We start from the raw sequence: 20231 nt of genomic DNA, 5'->3' as shown, positions 1-20231 counted from the left end.
GTTTGCTTTGCCTCGGTTTTCTTTTTTTGTTGGCATTCGCCTCTGTGGGCCGTGTGGCAGAGCTTCTTACTCTTCTCAGGTGCAGTGGTTTTTGGCTCCTATTGTCGTGGTCATAGGTTTTCTTCGTCTGCGGCCGTTCTCCCTTTTTTCTGGCGAATGCTATACCATGGGTTGTTGTCTCGACTTCGTGTTGTGGAGTGATTCTCCGACCGCCTCCCGGGTATGTCCCCTTGTTTTTAGGTGGTCTTTGGTGAGGTAGCTCCGGGGAGCCGTAGGGGCTCCCCCCAGAAAACCAGCGTTGAATGTAATGAAATGCCATTTTATGGGTGAGTCCCGGAGGCTCCCCGGCACCCTCCCGCCCTCCGGTCGGCGGGTTTTTCACGGTTTTGATATCCAGCCTCAGAACTGGGGCGGGGATCGCCGGCGCGGGGGTCTGGGGCTCCCCCTTCCCCCTCCCGGGGAGGGGGGAGCTGCGCAGACATGCGGCGCAGCTCGCGTGATGTCATGCTTGTTAGTTCGTTTTCCTGGGGAAGTTCTGTCCACTCGTTTGTCGATTTTTGTTGTTTAACCCTTAAACTGCGCATGGCGTATATATACGCCCTGAGTAACATGTCCCATGGTGCGCATGGCGTATATATACGCCATAGGGTGCCAGGCCTGATTCAAATGGCCCACGGCTACACAGGGTTCACAGTAGCTTCCTCAGGGCTCTTGTAAACAGATGCCATTTAAAAAAAAAATCGTGGGCAATATTCTCAGGTGTGAGAGGCACAGTACTGTTGGAGCAACCAAGGCCGGCGCACGCAGCATGAGCGAACAGCATTGATGTTCAGCTTGTGACCACAGCATCGCCGAAAAATGTCAAAATAAATATATAATTGTTATTATTTAGCGATGACAATATTACAGATGACCAATGACTGTGATATAAATAACCAGGGTTGTGATAATAGCAGGATTGTTGTAATAATTAGCGCTGTGGGAGGAGTGATGCTGAGAGACGGAGGGAGACAGCATCGTTTACTGACTGTGTGGCCACCTGTTATTGTTTGCATTCACCATACCAGGTCAGTGGTTCTCTATGGTGAACACAAATGTAGATACTTATATATAATGTGTGTATTAGTGTAATAACAGCAAAAGGATTATGCTGGGAGGAGCCATATGGGTGACGGAGGTGATGTCGTCTGCACGATTTGTCTAGCTGTTTAGAGGGTGGCCACTATGCTCTTTGGGCGCACTACAAGCTTAGGTGTACAGTTACGGTGCATAAAACATGTAGATATTTATATACTGTATAATATGTGTATATAGGGTAATAACACTACAAAAGGTATTGTTGGGGGAGAAAGTTTAGTGCGTGTGACCTTGAAAGAGTGAGGGAGCCGCCAGCCGCCATCTGTGTATAGCGAGGACTCTTAGTGCCTGAACTAACTATATCAGCTTAGCTGTACAGTTGTGGTGAACAAAATATATACATACTTATATATAACGCCTGTATATAGTGTAATAACACCACAACTGGTATTGTTGGGGGAGAAAGTTTAGTGCGTGTGACCTTGAATGAGTGAGGGAGCCGCCATCTGTGTATAGCGACGACTCTTAGTGCCTGAACTAACTATATCAGCTTAGCTGTACAGTTGTGGTGAACAAAATATACACATACTTATATATAACGTCTGTATATAGTGTAATAACACCACAACTGGTATTGTTGGGGGAGAAAGTTTAGTGCGTGTGTTGAGGGAGTGGCAGCGAGTGGCTGGCTGGTGTGTGGCGGTAACTCCTCGTTGCTTTTCGACTCTCAATACCAACTTAGTGGTTCGTTATGGTGATCAAAACATGCCAATACTTATATATAACCTGTGTATAGAGTGTAATAGCAGCAAAACTATTTGTTTATAGTTTTATAAACATAATAATTGAATCACTAATATGCACATCATACTTTTGAGTATAGCGATTATTAACCACTTTTATTATATAAATATATTACAATACACACTATTGAATAATATTACTGCAAAAAAAACTAAGAAAAAATCAATCGGAGACATTGAAACAATTAGGTAATAATATCTTTGTGGAAACTCCCATCTGTCAACGCGGGTGACGCTGACCGGGTCTGACGACCGCTCTGTCAACACCCACTTTTTGCCAGACTTCCTCGGTCAATTGCGCCCAAAATATGTCGCCTACGATTTTTTTTTTATTTTTTTCCGTGCTCAGGGGACACAAATTAACATGTTTAGAAGACGAAAAAAATTTTTTGAATTTTTTTTTTTTCTTGCGCACAGGGGTGTAAATGTCCCAAGGACCCCTGAGCAGTGTAAGGGTTAACCAGAATAGGGGTTTGTTTTGTGGCGTTTACCTTTCTGGGTGCCTGTCCCGGTTGATGGCAGATATAGAATGCTTCAAATCACATGTGCATTTCTATGGGCCATTGCTCCCCGTGCCTCTCTGAGGGGGCCAGGTTCTGGCTCGTGGTCCCCGGTAGGCCTAGAACTCCACCCACATCGACTGATGCAAAATAGTTAGGGTATCCATATCAGTCATGGATAGCTCCGGGGAGCCTCCGGGACTCACCCAGAAAATGGCGTTTCATTACATTCAACGCTGGGTTTTTTTTCTGCGCGTGTTGAAGGCCAAATTGCCCAGAGCAGCTTAGTGTTTAAAGATCTGTACAGAAACTAGCATTTCATTTCATTCAATATGCTACTTTCCATTTGGAGACACTATCCATGATAATTAAATTGCTAAGTGATTAAGAAACATTAAGATCTTAAAGGAGAAGTCTTCTAGCAGGGCTGAAAAATATATATTTTAGACAGCATATGAAAGAATCGGTACCAATTTCTAGAGTAATTACCTAAGTGTAGTTACAGGATAAGAACTGCACTCAAGTGTCCTGTCTCCCTTGTGTCATATGATGCTCTGAAACTACTGACGGTTTTTGTCTCCATCACCAATTATTAGAGTAAGGAATTACTCCACTTAATAGAGTAAGCTAATAATTTTGCAATATTGTAAATGACATGCTTTGAAATGTGGACTGAGTGGGGATTATGTTTAAACAGGAGTTCTGAAGGCAATGGAGCCTCTGCAGTCTCGTGTTTCCCAAGAGGTACATGGCCTTCTCAAGACCACAGAAAGTCAAATCATAGATGCCCTCTCCAAAGTTATTCATTCAAGAGTGAGTATTTTTTTAACATGTTATTAGTAGAGTACAACCTCAGTTCAACAAACTGTATAGAACCAAACCCGCCCAAGCCCCCCAAGCCCGCCCATCCGCCCGAAACCACCCAAGCCCGCCCACCCGCCCGAACCCACCCAAGCCCGCCCGCCCGCCCAAATCCACCCATGCCCGCCCACCCGCCCGAACCCACCCATGCCCGCCCACCCGCCCGAACCCACCCAAGCCCACCCACCCGCCCGAACCCACCTGCCCGAACCCACCCGCCCGAACCCACCCGCCTGAACCCACCCAAGCCCGCCCACCCACCCGAACCCACCCAAGCCCGCCCACCCACCCGAACCCACCCAAGCCCGCCCATCCACCCGAGCCCGCCCAAGACCGCCCATCCGCCCGAACCCACCCAAGCCCGCCCACCCGCCCGAACCCACCCATTCCTGCCCACTCGCCCGAACCCACCCATGCCCGCCCACCCGCCCGAACCCACCCATGCCCGCCTGGTTGATACCTGGTTGATACCTGGTTGATGGGGTTCTGGGAGTTCTTCTACTCCCCAAGCCCGACCCGAGGCCAGGCTTGACTTGTGAGAGTTTGGTCCACTAGGCTGTTGCTTGGAGCGGCCCGCAGGCCCACATACCCACCACAGCCTGGTTGGTCCGGCACTCCTTGGAGGAATAAATCTAGTTTCCTCTTGAAAATGTCCACGGTTGTTCCGGCAATATTTTCTTATTGACAATATTTCTTATAGTGACTTTGTCGTAGTGCTCAAGTAGCTGTGAGAGGCACCATCTTCCCGCTCGAAATCCATGTTGGCCTGGGTTGTGAAGGTCATTGGTCTCCATGAAATTGGTGACCTGACTCCTAATCACTCTCTCAAATACTTTTATGATGTGCGATGTTAGTGCAACTGGTCTATAATTTTTTGCCAATGCTTTGCTCCCTCCCTTGTGTAGAGGGGCTATGTCTGCTACTTTAAGTGCATCTGGTATCTCCCCGGTGTCCAAGCTCTTCCTCCACACTATACTGAGTGCCTGTGCTACCGGCACTTTGCATTTCTTTATAAATATTGAATTCCATGAGTCTGGACCTGGGGCCGAGTGCATGGGCATGTTTTCAATTTCTCTTTCAAAATTTAGTGCGCTCGTGTTTATATCAGTTATATTTACAGGGGTTTGAATATCCCGCATAAAGAAATTGTCTGGATCTTCCACCTTCATGTTGTTTATTGGATTGCTAAACATGTCCTCATACTGCTTTTTTAGGATTTCACTAATTTCTTTGTCATCCTCCGTGTATGAACCTTCACTTGTACGAATAGGTCCAATACTGGCAGTGGTTTTTGCTTTTGATTTCGCATATGAGAAGAAATATTTTGGATTTTTCTTTATTTCCTGCATTGCTTTCTGTTCTAACTGCCTTTCTTCAGTTTCATATGAGTGTTTCAATTTCCGCTCGATTTCTTCAATCTCCCTATTTAAATTATTCCTTCTTTGACGGGAAATTCGTGTCTGCATAAGCAGTTCCGTTATTTTTTTCCTGCGTTTATAGTGTCGTCTGCGTTCTCTTTCTACGTTAGATCTCTTTCTGGCTTTCCTCAAAGGAACCTGTTTCAGACAGACTTGATACGCTATTATTATATACGCTTGTATTACTTTGAACAGTTCCCCATGGAATGTTTGTAAGTTCCCTGTTTATTATCTCCCAGTCTATCCTTTTATTATTAAAATTGAATTTACTGAATAGCCCTTCTCGCTTTATCAACGTTTTAGGTCTATTCTGAGTATTGATGGTCGTTTGCACTTCAATGAGCTTGTGATCTGAGTATGTGGTATCTGATATCGTAATGTCTCTGATAATGTCTTCATTGTTCGTAAAGACCAGATCTAGAATATTTTCATTTCTCGTTGGCTCCGATATCTGCTGATTGAGTGAAAATTTGTCACAGAATCTAAGTAGTTCTCTAATCTGTGGTTGGTTAGGTCCTGATAGATTTCCTGGTATAATATTATTGTTTGCTATTTTCCACCTGAGACTTGGCAAGTTGAAGTCACCTAGGAAGATAATATCAGGTATCGGGTTCTCCAAATTATCAAGGCTATTCTCTATTTTGCTTATCTGTTCTGTGAATTCCTCAGCCGTTGCATCTGGCGGTTTGTATATTAGAATAATCACTAAATTTATTTTCTCTATTTTTAATCCCAGTACCTCTACCACCTCATTTGTAACGGTTAGGAGCTCCAAGCATACAAGGTCTTCCCTAATATACAGACCCACTCCTCCATGTGACCTAATTTTCCTATCACACCTGTATAGGTTATATCCTGGAATCCAGATCTCACTGTCCAACAATTCCCCTGCATGGGTTTCTGTGAAAGCTCCAAATACTGCATTTGACTCCATGAGGAGGCCATTTATGAACTGTACTTTGTTGTTTGTTCTTGTTTTCAGTCCTTGTATGTTGGCAAAGATGAATGAGGTTACTCTATTAGTGATAGTTTGAATGGGAGACTTTTTCGGCAAGCCCATTATCCGCCCACCCGCCCGAACCCACCCAAGCCCGCCCACCCTCCCGAACCCACCCAAGCCTGCCCACCTGCCCGAGCCCACCCAAGACTGCCCTCCAAAACCCATCAAAGAAACCCCCCCCCCCCCCCCCCCTCCCAGAACCCACCCAGCCAGCCTGCCCACTGTTGCAGCCCACTCTCCCAGCCAACCAACCCACCCAGCCTGCCCACCCATTAACTTACCCACCCAACCTGCCCACCAGTCAGCCACCAATCTATCCATCCACACTGAACCTGCCCACCCAGCCATCCTCCCTGCCCACCCACCTACCCACCCTACTTGCCTTCCAGCTGGCCACTAATCCATCCACCTACCTACCCACCAAGCCAGCCCACCTGCTAGCTAGCCTGCCTGCCAGTCAGCCAGCCCCCAATCTATCCATCCACCCACCTGCTAACCCTGCCTGCCAGACATCCCATTTCCTTCCCACTCACCCTCCCTGCCTGCCCACTCTGTCCGCCCATCCACCTACCAGTCGGCCATCACTGACACTGCGTGCATTTGGAGCTGACATGGTGCATGGATGTTCCTAGATTGTGCAGATACATACAAGAAGTCACGGAATGAACACCCCAGTCTTGTGACAAATCAAAACAATGAGCCGTGAATCTGTGACATCACAGGGTAGACGGCACGAGAGTAGCGCTCGACAGGGTCACTGGGCAAACTAGTCCATCTCTCACCCACTCATCACCCTGGGCCGGCGCTAGGCCTGGCAGACCGCTTCCTCGCTTCCTGAACATAGTTCGAGAAGTGTGAGGAAGATCGTCACCAACGAGCAAAGACCAACCCCAATTGTGAAACTGGAACTTTTAGATAACTATAGTTCGTAAATCAAGTGGTCATCTGTATGGCCCAATTTCTGTCTGCGATATCCAGCAAAATCATTGGTTTTCCATATTTCTGTCTGGGTATGGTGAAGTTTGGCAGAAAGTTTTCCAGACTTGATTTAGAATCTATACCAGTCTGCACTATCCAGCCAAACCTCTGGTTATTCCGATTGCTATCCTGATATGGTGAAGTTTTGCCAGAAAAAATACCTTATGTCATGCTAGGTTGCTAATTTTTGTTTGGGGAGTTCTGTACACTCGTTCAGCTTTTGGTGGCAATATATTCACCAGGATAAGGGTTTATTTTGGGGCACCCATATTTCTGGGGTGCCAGACCCAGTCGATGGCAGACATAGAATGCTCCCAACCACACGGGCGTTTCTATAGGCCAGTGCTCCTCGTGCCTCTTTGAGGGGGCCAGGTTCTGGCTCATGGTCCCCGGTTGGCAAGAACTCCATGCATCTTGACTGATGCCAGAAACCTGATAGATACACATCAGCCTGGATAGCTCCGGGGAGCCTCTGGTTCTCGCCCAGAAAATTGCGTTTCATATCATTCAACGCTGGTTTTTTATAATGTTACTGGAAAAAGCAGGTAATTTTCTTATTACAGTACAGATGTTAATAAATAATGTGAATTTAATTTTATTTATATTTTTGCCCCATATAGATCCAGGGAAAAGAATAGTGCCAGAACTGGAATATCTGAGCAAATAGGGTCAATGACAGTGAACTGTACAAAATATACTTGTGTATAACTGATAGCTTTGAATGATGTAGATAGTTAAGTCAATAGAAATTGTTATATTTTGGCTGAACTGCTTTCATAATTTATTTCAATATTGTTTCCTGTATATTTTTATTATGTGTAAATTTCCTATTTCAGTCATTTGTGGAGACCCTTGGAGGATCAGTTAGTACAGTATTGGGAACAACAGTGCAGAACTCGTGCCGAGAGGCATACAACAAATTACTTTTGCCAGGACTCAATGCACTTACCCAACAGATCTTTGCTCAAGTTAATGAAAACTTCAGCCGGGGCACTAGAGAATGTGAGTAGAGAGCTGTGCTAGGGGGTTTTTGAAATGTTGCTAAAGTTTACACATTATTTGGGTATGTGTGCCACTAAAGCCAAAAATATATGTATTCTGCATATACAGTAGTTTCACAGACAGGACACCACGAGCATAGCTCTCATCCTGTAACTACACTTAGGTAATTACAGTAAATACTTAAATAATCTAACCTTTTTAACAAATGTGACCTGACTTAACCCTTGGGCTACTAAGGGCCATTTTGCCTTCAACACCCAAAGGTGCAAAAAACAAAACAAAAAAATTCTTTCGTCTTCTAAAAGTGTTCATTTGTGTTCCCTGATCACGGGGAAAAAAATCGTAGGTGGCATATTTTGGGTGCAATAGGGCAGGAAAGTCTGGCAAAAAAATCAACGTTGATTATAATGAAATGCCATTTTCTGGGTGAGTTCCGAGACTCCCCAGAGCTATCCAGGCTGAATGAATATGTATAACTATGCTAGATAGTCAAGGTGCATGGAGTTCTTGCCTACAGGAAACTATGAGCCAGAACCTGGCCCCCTCAGAGAGGCATGAGGAGCAATGGCATATAGAAACACCCTTAAGGTTAGGAGCATTCTATGTCTGCCATCGACTGGGACAGGCACCCAGAAAAGTAGGCACCCCACAACAAACCCCTATTCTGGTGATACTATTGCTACCGAAAGCCGAACGAGTGGACAGAACTCCCCAAACGAAAATTGGCAAACGAGAATGACGTCATCATGTTGCCATGCCGCTCTCTGTGCAACCCCCCACCCCCCTCCCTGGGAGGGGAAAGGGGGAATCCCAGACCCTCGTACCGGCGACCCAACCTGCAGTTCTTAGGAGGGATCTGAAAAAACCTGAAAAAACCCGACCGGGGGGAAGGGAGGGATGCTGGGGAGCGTCCGGGACTTGCCCAGAAAATGACGTTTCATTACATTCAATGCTGGTTTTCTTGTGGTAGCCCTGTCGGCTTCTTGGAGCTAACTACCCAAAGACAAGGAAAACAGCGACTTACCCGGGAGGTGGTCCATCCTCACTTCTCAATGCGAAGTCGAGACTACTGGCTGCAACCGCCGACTTAATGCAATGCAGGCTCGACCAGGCCCAGGGACAATCACTAGGTAGCGAGCTGCCAAGACCCTGTTCAACTTCCAAAAACCCCAGGCCCGAATGTCAACCTAAGATATGACGTCAGCCAAACCAGCAAACTTGCTAACGTTGTGGGCATGGGGATAGACCACAGGCTGGCTAGACCTAATAACCCTGTGGACGACCTGAGAAACCCAAGCCCAGGAACAGGGAAGAAGGGAAACCGGGTCAACTCAAAACGCATCTCTGGCTACTGAAGCCGTGGCGCGCAAATAAAAGTGGAGAGCCGCAACCGGACACAACACATGATACACCCCTAGCCTCACCAATCAAGCATCAACGACAGAAGGCCCCCCTCTAGAATGCAGCTGTCTCATTCTTCGCCAGAAAAGGAGACAACGGCTGCAACCGAACAAAACGACCAACAGGACTGAAATAGCAGAAACCCCTGCCCTGGAGGAGAGCATGATGCTCCTCAAACCTGATCCCCAGAGGCCAGTGCCAACAGGAAAAGTGCCTTAGAAAAACAATCCTGAACTGAAGGGGCCACAACAAACCAAGGAGAAGAGAGAAATGAGAGCACCCGGTCCAAAGACCAGGACAGCTCAGGAGGCGCATGAGCAGGCTGCAGGTGAAACAACGAACGAGACAGCTTGCGGAACGGGGCAGAAGTAACATCAACACCGAAAGCAAGCTGAAGTGGGTCTGCCAGCGCCGCACAATACAAGGCGACAGTATTCGGCATAAGATGACGGTCCTGGAACAATCAAGAAACAAAAGGACAAAACAACCCTATCGGAAAAAGAAGAACACCAACGCAGTGATAGGAAGAAATGGAAGTACTGCCAGGAATTTTCATACTGTTTCGAGACGAAGCATGCAGGTGGGAGACCAATAATGAATCCACATGCGCACCATACAAGTAATGATTGACTCGAGTCAGAAAGACAGACGCAAAGACTCAAGGAGAAAACCGAACCAGCCTTGTACCGGGCTGGACCGATCTGCTGAAAGAGGCAGAGATGCAGGAAGACCCTCGAGTTCGGACACCGAGCAAGCAGCACCCAAAACCAAGGCTGGGCCGGCCACCAAGTAGCCAGAAGAACAATTCTTCTCTGGTAAGTCTCCAAGCGAGCCAGGACCAGGAGCAACAGCTGAACCAGGGGGGGAAAGGAATATGTAACTCCACCTCACTAAGTACAGCCGGAAGGGTACCCTGACGGCCTCGCAGTCGGGGAAGGGGGGCCACATATACTGGGAGATGCCTCGACCATGCTGACGCGAAAAGATTCACTTCCGGAGGCCCGAACGAGCTGGCATCGACCGTCCGTTCCGTGGACAGGGAAATGAACCGGGACGGGCCGTTCACCAAGATGTTGGATACACCCCGAACGCGAACCGCTAGGTGAGCCAAACCCCGAGAAGTCAATGCGGTCAGTGACTCGTCTGCGACCGGCCCCTAAAAGCCAAGGACCGCATCGAACCACCTCGGTTCAGGCAATGAACCACAGGAAAACCGTCTGAATGGAGCCTGATAGTTGATCCGTGAGTGACCCAAACCTTCTGGAGCGACATCCACACCGCCGCGAACTCCCACACCGTGCTGTGAGCCAGACAAAGGGACAGACTCCACTGCCCCTGGCCGGCCTGGTGAGCATTGGTCATAAAGCCTCTGCCAAGAGACAACACGTCTGTGAACACATCTAGCGAGGGCTCAGGCAGGCGCCAAGGCACTGAACCCCGAAAAACCCAATGAGAAAGCCGGCGATGCAGCAGCCGACGTAATGCCCCCGGGGGTCGAACCCAGTGATCGCTCGAGAGGCGGAAGGGACGTCCCCGAGCGAACCAGAACAGCTGACGAAGCCACACCCGACCCGGCAGGTAGACAATCATGGTAAAGTTCAGGCTCCCACACAAACTCTCGAGCAACCGCTGCATGACCCGGAAGCCTCTCAGTAACAGACACAGGCGAGAACGCAGGCGAAGCAGAGCCGCCTGAGGAAGAGACAAGAAAGCGGTACGAGAGTCTCACCCAGCCTGAGAGGGAACCAGATTGAACTTCCTCCAGTTCACCAAGAACCCACACCCGGCGAGCTTGGAAAGAACCAAATTCCTGACAAGCAGACAGAATGGCTGGGAGCGCAAACTGGCCAGACAAACCACGCCCAGGCGAACCCTCTCCGAGATGACCTGACAGAGCGCAGGAGAAGAGGCCTGCCCCGCGAGCTCTGATCCCCCCGAGGGAGGAGCCACCTTACGCCACTGCAGGCCGTACAAACCGACCCAAAATGTCCACAAATCGTGGCACCAGGCGCAAGCGAACAGAGCGAGCCTCCCTCCCGTCACCCCGTCAATGGGACGAACCGCGAAAAGGCCGACACACCTTATGAGAACCTACGCTGAGCACAGAGCGATCCCCACGCCAACCAGAAACAGACGGAACCGAAGGCTGCGCTTGCCCTGAATCTGGCACCACTGGCCTATCATGACGGAAGGAACCCCGAGCCCTGGCACAACTCGTATGGGAAGACCCCCACAAGACCCGTGGAGAACCAACAGGTCCGACATAGGCCGACAACTTACCGAAGCCGCCTGCAGATACTGCACCACCACAGACTCAGACCCCCCAGAACCCCCCCCATGCTTGCTATCCACCCGTCAGTTCTAAGGCTGATGTTAGAGGCAGAGGTCGTGTGCTTGGCTCCAGCGTTTCCAGCACTGTGCTTTTTTATTTTGTCATTTCTCTCCAGGTATTCATCTCACTTAGTTTTAATAATTTTTTCTAGTAATATGACAACTTAGCTTGTCAACAATAGAGGTACAGGCATACCTCAGAATAAGAGTTTAATCCGTTCCTGGAGACGCCTCGCCTTCCGAAAACTCGCATTCCGAAGTTAAATTCCCCATAAGAAATAAAGGGAAATGAATTAATCCGTTCCTGACTACCCCAAAAACCCCACATCAAACTAAATTTTTATACCTAATTTACCTAATTCATCTAAATAAACCTACAAAACTGTGTTCCAGTTATTACTTACCTTGCTGTCGAGTGCTGTAGGCGTATGGAAGATGGTGAGGAGGGGGGAGGAGGAGAGGAGTTACTGTTTGGAAGGGGAGTCCCCTTCCATAATCACATCACATAACCCCATGCCTTGTAACACTATGGATACCACTTCTCTTTCTAAATTTTTCAAACCAGCCCCTGCTTGCCTTAAACTCTTTCTTATCTGCATCACTCGTTGCAGGGGTATTCTTTAGAAGGTCTTCGTGCAACACCCTGGCTTTCTCACAAATAATGGCCTCCGAAACACTATCACCCCTCAACTCCTTGTCGTGTATCCAAATTAATAACAACTTTTCCACTTCTTCAAGTATTTGTGGTCTTTGTGCCGTTAATGTTCTTACTCCTTTTGCCACTTTAGCACCCATAATCTTATTTTTCTTCTTAAGTATAGTGCATATTGTTGATGTGGCTTTGTTGTACTGCCTACAAAGTTCAACAACACGTGTACCGTTCTCATGCTTCCGAATGATCTCTTGTTTCTCCTCTATTGTCATCCTCACATGAGCTTTCTGGCCTTTATCCTTACCACTGGCTTTCTTGGGACCCATGGTGAGATATATAATAACAAATTGTATAGACAAATCACCAAAAATCCAACAAAACACTGAAAATCCGCGAGAAGAATTGATGTGGGGGTAGTCACTGAGCGCGAGACAATAATAAACTGAGGGGCGGAGGGGCGACGAACGCGCTAGGTCGGCTGTACGCGTATCAACAAACTCGCATCCAAACTCGCCTCCCGAAGTAACCATCGCCTTCCGAGACAAATTTTTTGAGTAAATACACCTCGCCTTCCGAAAACCTCGCATACAGGGACAATCGCATTCCGAGGTACCACTGTATATAATTTATAGGGTGTTTTCTGCTACCATGAGTGTGGTGGCTGTTTTCCAGGGTTGCGAGAGCCAGGAGTTATTCTAGGGTACTCGGGCTGCATGCGCCCAGGGTTATCGTCCCTAGGTGCCTTGTAAGTACTGCCCTTGGAGCTTGGGGTTACCTTCCACAAGTTCCTCGGGGGTCTGCTTCTGCTAGGCCGTATTACTCCTCGGTTTTCGTCTGCCCTTTGGGTGCTTAGGGGTTTTGTCTTCTTGGTTTACCTTAGGGTAAGAGGCAGTTTGCACTGGTAAGTGGCGCAGGGTACTATGCATGCTTGTTTTCACCACATACAGCTGCCGGCTCTGTTCCTTTGGGTACGTTGTCCTCTTGCGGGGTTTTGTGTTTCTCTTTTTGTTTTTGCCTTGTAGGGGGGTCTGCCTTGCTTCCCCTTTTTTTGTGCCTGACCTGTGCATGGTGCTATTCTGGTGGTGCCCCCTGCTAGGTCCCCATGAGTGCACATGTCCCTGGGGTACAGCTTTAGACAGTTGTTTGGTAGTTTTTGGGACCGGTTATCAGTACCCTGCCTGGGATTACCTGGGCGTGAGTTTCTGTTAAACACTCAGGACCTTGGGAATTCCCTAGGGGGTGCGTGGATGGATGTGTCCCTGGAGTCCCCCCTCGCTTCGTGCGAGTTCGAGGGTTGCTCAGTCCCCGTGACTCAGTGACCCTCATGGTTTTTGCCTCCATCACGCTGCCTGTTTGGTCGGTGACACCTTCGACCTGGAGTCGTGCGAGTTCTGTTGCTTGCTAGTGACTCAGTTTAACCAATCTCAAGATAAAGTTCTATTGGTACAGGTGGCGCAGACGTTGCATGCTCGTCTTAGGTTGTTGCAACGTGCTAGGTTGGTTGCTCACCCGGATGCCCCGAGGCGGCCCTGTTTTGCTTATAGGGACCTGGACTTGGGGGGTGGGGGTCGCTTTGACCTTGGTTCAGTCCGCACCCCTTCGTTCTTCCCCTGCTGTGGTGCGTCTTGGTCTCCCCCCCCCCCCTGCTTCCGGCCTCGAAATGTCTGAGGATTTTGGAGTCTGAGCAGGGTTTGGATGGTCTTGAATCTCGGGCAGTCTCGAGGGATGCCTCTTCCGATGTGGCGATGGAGGCATTCGAGTCCGCTCTCCCTGCTGAAGCCTCTTGGTCTGACCAGTGAGCCCTCTTCGGTTCGGCTTAATCGACTGCGCCGGCTTTTTCTTTAGAGGCCAGTGCTCTGGAGGATTACTTGGCCCTGAGTCCCGAGGAGGGGGATCTTGGGGCTAGGGAGGGGCTGACTTGAGGGCCTTGGGCCCCGCTCGACTCCGCCTGGGTTTTTCTACCCTCGGAACAGGGCTTATTGTTACAAGGAGTGGGGTTCTCTTCCCCCCCCCCCCCCCCCCCTCTGCATACGAGTTGGATTTGGTATCTGCCTCTCCCCGGGTTCGGTTCAGTGTTCCCTCGGGTGCGTCGGTCCTGTCTTTCTGGAGGTTTTCGGCTTCCCGCATCCAACCGTCTGCAGTACGGGCTGCCTTACCTCCTGCGTGACCCGGATTACGCCTCGGTGATGGATCTGTCGTCTTTTAGGTTTGGGAATTCGTTCTCTTTCTGGATCCGTTATGAGGTTCTGGAGTCGTTCTGACTGGCGGACTGTCCTATTTCTGCTTTGGAGGCTTGACATTCTTTCTGTCGTTCCTGCACGCTTGAGAGGTGCGAGGTCTTGAGGGTAGTTCAGGTTTTCCTGGGGGAGGGTGAACTTGAGCACCTCAATGAGTGCTTGTTTGCTCCTGCCCTTCCCCGGGATGTTGGCGTTCTGCAGCTCCATGTGCAGGTTTCCTCCCTGTCGGCTGCGCAGGTGGCCGAGGACTTGCATGCCCGGGGCCTCTTGGCTTCGACCTTGAGCTTTTTTCCCTCCTGGAGCTGTCTTCGGACTGGCTTGGGGAGGATGTGGGGCTGCTCTGGTCTATTCCGGGGTATGGTGCCTTGGGCTCGGCCGCGTGCGCATCATCTGCCTTGTTGAAGTTGTTTGCGCCGATCTTGCAGGATGCAGTTCCCTGCTCTACGCTTCCCGACTCGCATATTGGCAAGCGGTGCTTTCCTCCTCCTCAGAATCGGCCTTGGCCCTGGCTCTTAGGATGTCTTCTCCTTTTTGTCCTTTGCTTTTTGTTTCTTCGGCCATGGCGCAGTATATTCAGACTGCTTCAGCCAGTTGCCGTCCTGTGTCTTGACTTGTTGGTTCTCCGGGGGGGAGGGGGGGAGGGGGGCTTCCCAGAGAGATCGTGCCAGGGCTCGGGGTTCCACTCGTCATGGTAGGCCACTGGTGCCAGTTTTGGGTTTGGCTCTGCCTTTGGACCCGCCTTAGTCTGGACGGCTCGTTGCTCGCTCTGTGTGAGGTTCTGGATCTTGTAAGGGGCGCCGGGCCTTTCACGGGTTCGCCCCATTGATGGGATGATGGGGGGGGGGGGGGAGGCTTGCGCTGTTCACTCACGCCTGATCCCACGATTTGTTGGCGTTTCGGGTTGTTTCCTTCGGCCTGCAGTGGAGTTGGGTGGCCCCTCCTTCGGGGGGTTCGGGACTGGCGGGACAGGCCTCGTCTCCTGTGCTCTGTCGAGTTGTCTTGGAGTGGGTTCGCTTGGGCGTCGTCGAAACGACGTCATCCATAAGATGGGTTTTCTGTCTGTTTCCAGTGCCGAAACGGGACTGTGGACCTGAGGTTCATTCTGGACTTGTCCTGTCTGAACCCCTGGGTTCATTGCCTCTTCTTTCGGATGACTATGCTGTCTCAAGTTCGGCTTCTGTTGGAGTGGGGTCCTTGAATGGTGTCCCTGGACCTCCGGGATGCTTATTGGCACGTCCCGATTCATCCAGGGTTCAGGGCCTGCTCGGTTTTGTTGTGGGGTGTCAAGGTTACCGCTTTTGATGTCTCCCGTTTGGGTTGAATTTGGTACCTCACGTGTTCACACGCCTTACGCATATCGTTGCCCGTCTGCATCTGTTAGGTGTTCGGGTGTTGGTCTACCTCAATGACTGGCTGGTTTGGGCTCCCAGCCGGTCCTGTTGTCTGCTAGCCAGGGATTTGGTGTTTTCCCAGCTCGCCGGGTTCGGGTTATTGGTGAACTGGAGGAAGTCCCATCTGGTTCCTTCCCAGGTTTGGTCGTGGCTAGGTCTTGTGTGGGACTCTCGGACCGCTTCCTTGTCTCTTCCACCAGAGTCTCTCCTCTGGCTGCAGTCCCGCTTGCGCCTGTTTCTGGGGGGCTCCCGGGTCACTCGGCAGTTACTCGAGGGTTTGTGCGAGAGCCTGAACTTCGGGATGATTGTCTACCCGCTGGATCAGGTTTGGCTTCGTCGGCTGTTCTGGTTCCTTTGGGGACGTTCCTTCCGCCTTTCTCGCGATCGCTGGGTTCGACCCACGGGGGGCCTTGCGTCAACTGCTGCATCATCGGCTTCCTCTAAGGGCTTTTTGGGGTTCAGTGCCTTGTGTTATGATCCCAGGTAGCCGAAAAACGAGTCTCCCCTTTGAGAATTATTCTGTCAAGCCTGACCTGACTGGGAGGTCGGAAATACAGACATGAAGATTCATATGTAAAAATAACTGGGTAAATTTTACACGGAGTTTAAGATTATGGGCAGTGCATAAGGAAACAGATAAATGACTGGTTAGGAGATGTGGATAATTTGCTGGAGGCGTGAAGCTCGCTTCTGGAGGGCTTTGACCTCACTTGAGGCCAGACATCGCAGGGGGAAAGCCGCGCTCCATTTGAGCTCCCGTCAGAAAGGAACCCCTAGTGATATTTCTCCAAGAGAAGAGAAGTGTGCAGACGTCCCAGCTGTGGAATTGAGCTGGGGTTGTGTGGTCTCAAGTCCTGGGCGACAAGGAGTGTTTATTAAGCCGCCCAGAGACATTTTCGTGGGCTGTGGAAGCGCCCTGACCAGACTGTCAGAGGGATAGCGCCCTCGACTAGACAATCTGTGGTTTGTCTTTGGGGAAGAAGTTGCTGAGAACTTCGAAGCCAGCACAGATGAAGTAATTGATGAGACTCCAAGGTAGTGGAGGAGAGGACCTCGAGCTGTGAGGAGAAGCAGTGAAGAGGAGTGTCACGCGCTTCTGTAGAGGAGGTGAAGCACCATAGTTGCTCGAGGGAACTTCATGGTGTAGCAGCCAAAAGAGCTGTGGAGGACCCTAGCAGAAGGGTGAAGCACCGTAGTTGCTCAAGGAAACTTCATGATAGCAGCCTGGAGGAGCTGCAGAGGATCCTGGTAGTTAAGCCCGGAAGAACTTGAAGATATCAGGGTAGTGAACTTCCAGAGGTGGAAGGGAAGTTCTGGTGGATTACTTGTAGGGAGTTGATAGTGTTTGGTTGTCATTAGCGTGCAAGACGCAGTGAGAGGTGAGTGATTGTTTGCAGTCTTATGTCAAGGAGTGTTTTATACTGAAGTTTAGAGTTACAGTCGTAGGCTGGATTACCTACAGATGTATGTGTTCTAGGACTGATAGTGATCGATTGATCATTGTTGTGTATCAAGGAACATTTATACTGATATATGATATTGCATTCACATGCTGATTTTCCTTGTACATGTTTATATATATATATATATATATATATATATATATACATATATATATATATATATATATATATATATATATATATATATATATATATATATATATATATATATATATATATATATATATATATATATATATATTCATATTCATATTCTCTTGCCGATAGTGCAACAGTGTATGTAGACTTGATCTACTTGAGGTTGATAGTATCAGGTGGTGAACCAGGAGATAGGATACCACTTGATAAGTTGATGATAGAGTTCTGATGGTGTTGGAATGCAATCTGATTGTAATAGTATAGAGTATAGGATTCATTATTATTATGTGTGTGTGTATGTATTGTGTATGTGCTTTGTCCAATAAATGTATTCCAATTTGCTGGTGTTTGCCCTTGTCCTAGTGAGGCTTCCCAGGAAATAGTAAAGAAAGAGAGAGAGAGAGAGAGAGAAAGAACCAAGAACCACCGCTGTGGACAGGGTAGGATGGAAAATTAGTAAGTCAAAGGGGATTGAGGAGATCATATCACATAAGGAGGGAGTGGGGAGTCACAGCGGCTCGAGTGGGTGTGTGCACGTGACAACGAGGCTGAATGTTGGAGCCGCATCCCCTAAACGTGTGACATTGAACCCCTCTCCAAGAGCCAGAAGCACCTAGTGTGATCTCCTAGTGAGGTATAAGCACTCTACCAAGTTGTTGGTTGGGTTGTCTGTATAGGAGGAACAACACGACAACACCACCAACACACAAACTACAATACTTGGTACCTGCCCGAGCCCTCGCTCGATGTGTTCATGGACGCGTCGTCTCTCGGCTGGTGCTTTGTGACCAGTGCTCACCAGGCCAGCCAGAGGCGGTGGGGTCCGTCCTTCCGTATTGCCCACAGCACGGTGCGGGAGTTCGTGGCAGTATGGTTTGCGCTTCAGAGGGTTCGGGTCACCCGCGGATCGACAATCTGGCTCCATTCGGACTCCTCACCGGTGGTTCATTGTCTGAACTGAGGGGGTTCGATGCGGTCCTTGGTTTTTTGGCGCTGATCGCTTCGGGTGACTCGTCTGCTGAGTTCTCGGGGTTTGCTCTCCTGGCTGTTCATGTGCGGGGAGTGTCCAACATCTTGGTCGATGACCTGTCTCGTTTCATTCCCCTCTCCACAGAATGGACGGTCGATGCTGATTCCTTCCGTTGGCTCTGCCAGATATTTGGGCACCCCAAGGTGGACCTCTTCGCATCGGTGTGGTCGTGGCGCCTCCCCCAGTATGCGGTGCCCTTCCCCGATTGCAAGGTAATCGGGTCAATGCCTTTTGGCAGGACTGGTCGAGGTGGGTGTTCCTGTACTTTTTTTTCCCCTGGTTCAGCTGTTGCTCCAGGTCCTGACTTGCTTGGAGACCTACCAGGGGAGAGTAGTCCTCTTGGCCCTGTGGTGGCTAGCCCAACTGTGGTTTCAGGCGCTGCTTGCCCGGTGTCTGAACTCGGAGGTTTTCCTGCGGCTCCGCCTCTTCCAACAGATCGGCCTGGTGCGTCACGTGGCTGGTTCGATCTTCTCCTCAAGTCTTTGAGTATGGTCTTTTTGACTCGGGTTCATCATAATCTCTATGATGAACTCTTTGATGATCTCTATGATGAAGCCACTATGACTCTGATCTCTATGATGAAGCCACCTGATCACCTATGGTGATCAGGTGGCTTTTTGGCGCTGGTCGCCAAAAAGTTGCCAGATGGTGTCCCATCTGTGGGTTTTATCTCGGCTGCAGTATGACGTCTCCTGGCAGTCCTTCCGGTTCTTTTTACGTTTTCGTCGTTGTTTCACTTTCTGTTCGGGTGGTGTTCTTCTTTCTCTCTCGGTTGTTCCAGGACCGTCACTTTATGCCTAATACTGTCGCCTCGTATCGTGCTGCGCTGGCGGAGCCGCTTCAGTTTGCTTACGGTATTGTTGTTACTTCTGTGCTGTTTCGCAAGCTGTCTCATGCATTGTTTCACCTCCAGCCTGCTTATGCGCTGCCTGAGCTGTCCTGGTCTTTGGACAGAGTGCTCTCTCTCCTTTCTTCTCCTTGGTTTGTTGTGGCCCCTTCGGTTCAGAATTGTTTCTCCAAGACTTTTTTTTTTTTTTTCTGTTGGCATTGGCGTCTGGGGGTCGGGTTGGGGAGCTTCATGCTCTCCTCTGGCGCAGGGGTTTCTTCTCCTTCAGTCTTCGTCATGGTTTTGTTCGTTTGCATCCGTCTCCTTCTTTTCTGGCGAAGAATGAGAATGCTGCTCTCCAGAGGGGTCCCTGGATTGTTGATGCTTGGTTGGTCAGGCCGGGGGTGCATCATGTTTTGTGTTCGGTTGCGGATCTTCGCCGTTATTTGCGCGCCACGGCTTCTGTGTCCAGGGATGCGCTTTGGGTTGATCCAGTTTCCCTTCTAACCTGTTCACGGGTGCGGGTCTTCCAGGTCGTCCGCAGAGTTATTGAGGCTAGCCAGCCTGCAGTCTATTCCCGTGCCCATGACATTCGTAAGTTTGCTGCTCTTGCTGCCATCTTTGGCAACATGTCCTGGGCTGACATTCAGGCACAGGGCTTTTGGCAGTCAAACAGGGTCCTGGCTGCTCGTTACTTGGTGAACGTCCTTGGGCCTCGCCGGGCCTGTCTCTCTTTGGGTCGGCAGCTGCAGCCGGTTGTCTCGACTTGAGGAGTGAGCAGCGACCACCTCCCGGTAATTCCCTATGTTTTCCTCTGTGGGTAGTTAGCTCCGGGGAGCCGAAGGGGCTAAATGAAAACCAGCATTGAATGTAATGAACACCATTATCTGGGTGAGACCCGCAGGCTCCCCGGCATCCCTCCATCCCTCCGGTCGGCGGTTTTTTGCGTGTTTTGACATCCATCCTCAGAACTGGTGGGTGGATAGCCGGCATGGGGGGTCTGTATAGTGTTGCTGAGGCCCCAGACTCCTCAGTGTTCACTTGAGCGGTTAAACAGGGGCCTGAATTGTGTGTGCATAGTCCAAGTATGTCTTTTGGGTGTGGGTCTGGTTTCTCTGGTTCT

The 20231-nt window shown here is 49.6% G+C and overlaps 1 protein-coding gene across 1 annotated transcript in view; it reads left to right on the top strand.

The window, feature by feature from the left end:
- Positions 1–20231, top strand: part of Ge-1 (Enhancer of mRNA-decapping protein 4 homolog Ge-1) — a 327116-nt gene that overhangs the window by 217539 nt on the left and 89346 nt on the right. The window contains 2 exon segments of the mRNA XM_045757261.2: positions 3078–3193; positions 7474–7639. Coding sequence (XP_045613217.2) covers positions 3078–3193; positions 7474–7639 — 282 coding nt within the window.

Source organism: Procambarus clarkii, chromosome 67 (genome assembly GCF_040958095.1).
Source record: "Procambarus clarkii isolate CNS0578487 chromosome 67, FALCON_Pclarkii_2.0, whole genome shotgun sequence".
NCBI classification, from domain to species: Eukaryota; Metazoa; Arthropoda; class Malacostraca; order Decapoda; family Cambaridae; genus Procambarus; species Procambarus clarkii.
Note: the sequence above shows the minus strand (reverse complement) of the source record. Positions and strands in the feature narration are given on the sequence as shown.